Raw genomic sequence first — 7,871 nt, forward strand, 5'->3', positions numbered from 1 at the left:
GATCGATGTTTTATTTGTTATGTAATCAATAAAAATAAAAGGACAAGTGTTTTTCCACAGGACAGCGACGATATGACAAAGCAACACAGAACAGTGATTGTTTAGTTGTATGCCTTTAAGAACAGAATCAAAGAGTTTGAATAGGAGGAAAATAATTGCCCCCCCCGTTACTCATTTTCGAGTAGAAATCATTCAAAAATATTCAAAACGCCTTTCATACACATTGCAGTGCACTCGCAAAGCTCAGCAAACTTTGCATTAATTTGAACAGAAAATCCAAAGTCAAACTTGACTGCGACTTTGCTTCGTTTGAAAGTCATTTCGCTTGTTCTTTTTGTCACGTATGACAAAAATTTGAGACGAACGAACGCCAAGTTCAGCGTTTCGTTTGTCACCTCCTTGGTTGAATTAAATGTCATCAAGTTCGCATCATGTGGCTCAGTCTGCTAATTAACCGCTTTTGTTAGGGGGTATTGCCAACATACCGTTTATGAATTTAGAATAGCCTACAAGGCAGTTCTGTTAAGGATCCGACGCACAGTGGTAGTTGAAATATATTTTATTTAATACACAAGTGCAAACACATACGACAACTTTGTGTATATATATATTTTTTTTATATACACTGAAAATGTGTATATAGGCTGCTATACCTCGGATACGCCAAAATACTTGCCCTTTCAAGTAAGACATAAATAAAAGTGCATTGAACTTTATGAAAATTGAATAAAGAACACAGGGGCCATCAGTTCACTGCGGTTATGCAGCGATCCAAGGTTAAGCACACGTGGTCACGAGACACAAAAACGGCTCATTTACAGCTGTACTTCGTTTTTCATTCGTTTTGTATTTATCACCTAGAAGTATTTTTCATACCAACGTTTGCTGTTATTATGACTTCACTACTGCATTAGTGTCCGATTAGTGATAAACAAAGCGCACGTTACGACTTCAGTACAAGGAAAGCAACTCCGTCATAAACTGAGACCCCCTGTTGTTATATTCAGATGCAGCGTGATGTTTTTTTATTATTTTTTTAAACAGTACAAAGCATGGCTGTCAAAGAATGTCGTCATCCAGCAGTCATATCCGCAGTGAGCATCTGAAGAAGGTCATCATTGTCACACTTGGCAACATTTAGGCAAGGCGATGCATGACTCGTCATTTCAGAGGTTCTTAAACTGAAGGGTGAGGACCTGCTGGGATCTGCGAGCTGTAGCTCGGGGGTTCGCAAAATAATTAGTAGTGAGTTATGTCTTATTTTGGATTTTCTCAGGTTAAAGAGAAACCCACATAATACTATTTATTTGGCGCCATCTGGTGGCATCGACTTTGAACTGAGGGGAGGAGCTCCATTTAGTCCGGCAGAGCTGTTATCCAATAAAAAAAAGTAGTGCTTTGCCGCTATCTTAAGTCATCTGAGAGCCATTAGAAAGCTTTTTTTGTGGCATCAATTACTTGTAGATTTTCACTTTTAGAACTTTTTTTTAAATATTTTCAAAAACACAATTTTATATCGGAATATAATTGAGGGTGTCAGGCAATTAAATTTTTTAATCGTAATTAATCACATGACTTCAATAGTTAACTCACGATTAACTCATTCACTGCCATTGACGGCTATAAACGTCAAAAATTCATTTAAACTATTTCTATTAGTTAATTTTTTTCCCACTTTTGTTAACAATTGTATGAAACCTATAAAAATTTTTACTGTACATTTAGGACAGATATGAAATTTGTGATTAATCGCGAGTTAACTAGTGAAGTCATGCGATTAATTACAATTAAAAAATTTAATCGCCTCTTGCCTTTAATTTTTTAAAATCTTTTTTTTAAATAATTTATGGCAGTAAATTCGTTAATCACAAATTTTAGATTTTTTAAATGTTTTTTCTTCTAAATTTCATACTCTTGTTAACATAAAAGTGGAAAAAAGTGTTAAACTGAAAGAAATGTGGCTGCATTTTTTTATTCATTGATACAGTAATTCATAAAATTGAGTTAAACTTAAAAACATGTACCATACTGTAAAAAACGAGTGGGATATTGATTTGTGTTGAGGTCATGTATCTGCCACTAGATGGCATAATTGCATTTGTAAGACATTGGTGACAGTTCAGTGCATTTTTCTACAAGACATCTGATCTTTAACATGAAGTAACTCGTGGAACTGCAGATTTTCAAAATTGTGAAATACAACTTTGACTCCAGTTTCCACAAATATATGCATCATTGTTAAACATATTACTGGTAAATTTTGACTTGGACGTGTCTGCTACGTTGCAACTGGAATTCCCCCAGTACAGGCTTTTCAAGTAAGGGCCGCTCATTAATCGCTCGTTAATAAAATTAACTCAAAATTAATGCACTCATTTTGCCACCTTTTTTTTTTTTAAGTAAGCAACTTTGAATTTCCTACAAATCTTCTTGTAAAGACCACCTGGACCCAAAAAGTTTGAGAACCCCTGCATTGGATTAATGTTACAAATGAGTTTGAAAGTCAGTTACATTCTAACAGCTGACTTCATACATATCAGCGTCAGGCTTGTTGTGAATCTCCGAACATGGCCGACAAGCAGGGCAGGCTGCCAACTCCGGGCAGGTTCTGCAACGCGGTCTCTTGAAGCTCAACACGAGGGCGCCCCCACCCAAAATCTGTAAGCACGAACCCAACCACCCGAAGTAGAGCGAGCCGGCCGGACCTAAGCTGAGCTGAGGGAGCCTGGTGTTGTTCAGGTCCTGCTTGGCGTCCTCGGTCCCCAGCCTGTGCAGGTTGTGGGTGTAGACCACCAACGCGGTCATGCTGAGCAGCCCGGCAACCACCACCAGGAGCCCGCCGGTGGCAGCCACCCCTCGTAGCGGCAAATCCGTCCAGCAGCGGACCCCGATACAGGCAAGCAGGATGCCGGTGCCGCACAGGAACAAGGAAGTCAGGACCAAGCTCTGCGCCAGGCGAACCCGGCGATCTCGTTGATAAGGACCCGCCACTGACCAGCAATGCTTCAGCTCCGAGTGCTCCAACTGCAGACAACTCTCCCATAGCCCGTCTGAGCGGACCAGCAGCAGACCGTCCGGCATTCCCGGGCGCACACCGGGACTGTGACTTTTCACCACCATCCGGAGGAGAACAGAACCAGGCTTGGCTAAGTCCAGACGTGTGTGGCCCTCCCTCCACTGAGGGGTGATGGCGGCGGTGAAGAGGAGCACCAGACCCAACGGGGCGAAGACGATCCCCATCACCATGGAGGCCGGAGTTTGCATTACCCTGATTCCTCGAACGGTGCAGAGTCGGTTTTCAGGCGCTTAGAGCTCCTACGGAGAGAGCCCATGTGGTGGAATGCTGAAGAACCATCTGCTGCGGGAGGAAAGCAGCATTCATCAGTTGACCATTTCACTATATTTTTTGTAAACAATAGGCACCAGGGTAGTTCCAGGTAGTGTTAATTTCGTTAACAAAAACAAAAAAAAAAAAAAAAAATCACCGAACAGAAACTAGACTAGCCCACATTAATAAACAATAACTGGGACTAAATCAGTATGCATTTTCTTTGACTAATGAAGACGAGACAAAACTGTCGTCACTTAATAAAGACTGGACTAAAATCTATGGACATTTTAGTGCCTAAACAAAGATGAGACAAAAATTACATGATTTTGTAACAAACATTTTAGTGGTAGTTGTAGTTCCAACATTGACCACTAGCTAATGCTAGCTAACTAGCTCGTAGCATGTAGCCATAGTAGCCACTTGTTGATGTACTGTATTTGGGTGTGAAGTTGTTTTTCAACAAAAAGATAAGAGAAAATTAAATCTTATGTGAAATAGTTTTAAATAACATGGACATTTTCAAAGCAAAAGGCTCAAATTAGATTTGATTCAAATTTGACTAAAACGTTGACAGTTTTTGTTGACTAAAACCTGACAATATGTTTTCTTGGACTAAAGTAAAGTCTAAAATGCTCAACTAATGGTCGACTAAAAATTGACTAACTATGATAAAAACCAACAAGCATAATTGAAACAAGACTAAAACTCAGAGTAAATATCAAAATGGCTGACCAAATTAATACTAGTTCCAGGTGTGAGTAACTACAGCTGACCCCGTAGCTGAATAGCCTCTTGACATGAGATCTGTTTTTTTTTTTAAGAGGGATTTGAAATACTAAGTATAAATACAGGGCATGTATTGATAGAGAAAATGCAGCTGATGAGCCACTCAAGTGATTAATACAAAATGGAGGGTATTTGTGTGCCAATAAAGTTTTGTTGGCTGATTGTGAACAATATACAACGATGTCATGACGTGGATTCGTTACCCCTGGACGACGTCGCTCCTCTTGTATGGCCCACTCTGAGGAGAGGACAATGAAAAACTGAAACTGACTCAGGTGCTGAAAGCTGGCGCACGCAGGTTTGCTTACTGCCTGACTGTTGCTAGGATACAATCATCTTGTCAATAACATGCAGCTTCTTTTTTTTTTCTATCACAAAAGCTAATTAGGCTTCTTTGTATCCCTGTGACGCGTTCAATTTTTGTGTTACGCTCTTGTATGTCACTGCAGGTGAGACATAAGACCTTGATTAAAGGTTAAACAATCACTACTAAATCATGGCGACGTTAGCGTGTGTGTGTATGTGCGTGTCTTTGACATTTTCGGGTCACTCACAATGTCCATTATCAAGCGAGTTAGAGGAAGTCTCCGGGAAGCCATCAGTGCTAAGCTAAGGATACGTTAACGTTTGTCTCCTGATAACTGATGCGCCGTAATGACCTTGACAATGCTCTCTCTCGTCCACTTGAATAAGAAGAAGATCAGGCCAATGCCTGAAAGCGAAGTCTGACCGCAGGACACAAAGAAAATGGCAAGGAGATAATGTGGAGACATGATGTGAGTCATCGGCATTAGCCGCTGACACATTCTCATTGTTCATTTTCATTATATCAATTTTACACAATAGTGGTAACGTAGAAATAGCAACAACAAAAAATAAATAGGGGAAACAACAGGGCTTTTATTTCCAGTATGTCCTTTACTGGCAAGGCAAATCACGATGAATAAGATAACAGGAATGCTGAAGAAGTCCCATTCGGCGGTTGACAATGAAAATTCTTTTTTTTTTTTACAAGAAACTTTAAGAGCTGACCAGACAACAATCATTTATAGAAAGAGTTCTTTTAATTACAGCATTGCCTGGCAACTGGATTTACTGTATGAAGCGTCGTTCACGGGAGTTCAAGGCGAAGTAAAACTGCATGTGTGTGTGTGTGTGTGTGTATATATATATATATATATATGTATATATAGGAGACATACTGTAGTATAAATTCAAATTAAGAAAATTTACCAAGGGAAATAAATCAAGATATAAATATAATGTGAGCATTTAAAAAATGCTGCTATTGCTGCTGCTGCTACTATTAATAAGAATAATAAGAAAAAGAAAAAGAAGAATAAAAATGTATTTAGAACAGATTTGAACAGTCCAATATTCCCAAGAGTGGAAGATTTCCATTAGCACATACCTGTGGTATGAGGCCAATGTGAAATGTACTGGATGTGTGTGCGTGTGTGCGTGTGTGCATGCTTGCGTGTATGTGCGTAAGTGATTACAAATGTTCGTTTGCGCGATGACACAATGGGAAGTTGGCAGCAGGGAAGTAAATGTCACTGACATGCATGCACACAAGTGTCATTCCCACCCTCCGCCCGCAGAATTAATGATTGCTCTGTGCTCGTTGTTGTTGTTCGGCAGAGTGGTAATGGATGGATGGATGGATAGACAAATATTTCCTACTGTTTGTAACTCTTAGTTATAGAATATGTAAATTCATATATATTTATATATACATACTGTATACTGTTTTAATGATATAAAATGAAAAATAGCAAAAAAATACTATAAAAATATGCAAGAATAACAGAAATTTAGCTTCGAATTACAGTAAATGAAACATTATTTGTTAAATAAAATATAAATAAAAATGAGTAAAAATGCATAAAATAGCAAGCTAAATAGAAAAATGACATGTTAACGATAAATAATACTAAAGAGGAGAATATGTAGCAAAAAAATAAAAAGATTAAACTAAGTTGAAGTAAAACTTAAAAATATAGAATAATTTGAAATAATTACCGGTACATAATGGATATAACAATTGTGATAAAATGATCAAAGTTACAGAATATATGAATAATAGACAAGAATAAAAATAATAAAAACAATAATAACTTGTCCATAAGTATTGTATGAGCCAACAATATAGTATAGAAAAAATTGAATACATTAAAAAATATATAAGATATGATAAATAAAATATTCTAAGAGTACAATATAAACAACTGAGCAATAATACATAAAAAATAAAAACAATATTACAGTATGATGAAAAGACAAGAACACATAATAATTTAAAATACATGAATAAAACTAAAATGTGAAAAATCACCAAATAAAACACAATGTAAATGCTGTAAAACAAAAAACATTTGACAGACAAAATGGATGTGAGGACTGTTGTTTCGAACATCACCTGCACACACATGCACGCGCTCTTATTAAAGAGTGGTACTGATGCCAAAAAAAAGAGAAGAAAAAAGATGGAGGCGTCTGCAGAACAGTGAAACGCAAAAAGAGGCTTGTGTTGAATGGAAATGCACACACTGTAGGCTATTTTTAACCCAAACACATGCGCACTTTCTTACACATGTGCAGTGAATTTGATCACACACACAAATGCTCGCACGCACGCACGCACGCACGCACACACGAGAGGTACTTGCCATTTATATGGCTTTCCGGGTATCCGACAGCAGATGAGTGGCTTCCCTTAGAAGTGCGAACACGGCGCGGATGCTGGAAGCATCTCGTCCTTCTCCTTTACCGCCTGCCTCCCCCTTTTCTGTCTCCGAGCTTGTGTTTTGCGTCTGTCCTTGCGTCGTTCCTTTTTCCGCCAGCCTCCCGCCCGTCTGCTTCTCTCTCTCACCTTCTGCTCAGTGTGTGTGTTGTATTGAGCAGTCTGCCCGCATGTGCCAGTGTAACCAAATAGGGGAAGAAGAGCAAGCCATTTTCTCTCTCCAAGTATACAAATACCCGAGTTACTTAATTTGTCAAAATAGTTTTGATGTTTTTTGTTGTTGTTGTTGCAATATCCAAGGTTGACAACATGACATCAAATAGGATGTATAGAGAGAGAAGTCAATTGATCTAAATGGACTGTTTGGGGTCTTGTGAGGACAAGTCAAGTTTATTTACATAGCACGTAATGAGAAGAGTCTCAAAAGGGCTCATTCATGTCTTGGTTGGTCGATGTCGAATCCTTACATCAACAGCCTCATCAATGCCACCAAGTCCCATCTCCACGCAGGAGAGGAGGAGGGGAAGAGAAGCGGCAGTAAAACAGGCCAAAATCAAGATTTCAGGTGGTAAGGCAAGGCAAGAGAGGAATTGATTAATTTTAATACATTTGAGAGCGTAGATTTAAAATATAAGGTGGAAAAAACAAGGATAGTAGTGAGTGACTTGTGGTCAGATGAGTCCACCACAATTTTATACTTCAGTGCATTTCAGTGTGCACTTTTAAAAATTTTTTTTTTTACTTTTACCAGATTCGCTTGAACATACACGGAGAATCTGTTCTACTACTTAACTCATTCACTGCCATTGACGGCTATAGATGTCAAAAATTCATTTGAACTATTTCTTAGTTACATTTTTTTTCCACTTTTGTTAACAAGAGTATGAAAACCTAGATTTTTTTTATTGTACATTCAGAACAGATATACAATTTTTGATTAATCGTTAGTTAACTAGTGAAGTCATGTGATTAATTATAATTTTAAAAAAATAATCGCCTGACGCCCCTCAT

At 38.2% G+C, this 7,871-nt stretch overlaps 1 protein-coding gene across 2 annotated transcripts; it reads right to left on the reverse strand.

The window, feature by feature from the left end:
* Nucleotides 1-541: 541 nt before the first annotated feature.
* Nucleotides 542-6,974, reverse strand: cldn23l (claudin 23-like). Of its 2 annotated transcripts, none has more exons than XM_086094065.1 (2): nucleotides 6,787-6,974; nucleotides 542-3,355 (listed from the first exon to the last, which is right to left on the reverse strand). In XM_086094065.1, exon 2 carries the CDS (start codon nucleotides 3,262-3,264, stop codon nucleotides 2,515-2,517), a length of 750 nt encoding a protein of 249 aa, XP_085950191.1. In that variant the 5' UTR covers nucleotides 3,265-3,355; nucleotides 6,787-6,974; the 3' UTR covers nucleotides 542-2,514. The 2 variants fall into 2 exon arrangements, with proteins under 2 accessions (XP_085950191.1, XP_085950190.1); XM_086094064.1 differs by having other exon boundaries at nucleotides 542-3,358.
* Nucleotides 6,975-7,871: the final 897 nt, after the last annotated feature.

The sequence above is a fragment of the Leptonotus elevatus genome, chromosome 14, assembly GCF_054856555.1.
Source record: "Leptonotus elevatus isolate MCC_2025b chromosome 14, RoL_Lele_1.0, whole genome shotgun sequence".
Taxonomy (NCBI): domain Eukaryota; kingdom Metazoa; phylum Chordata; class Actinopteri; order Syngnathiformes; family Syngnathidae; genus Leptonotus; species Leptonotus elevatus.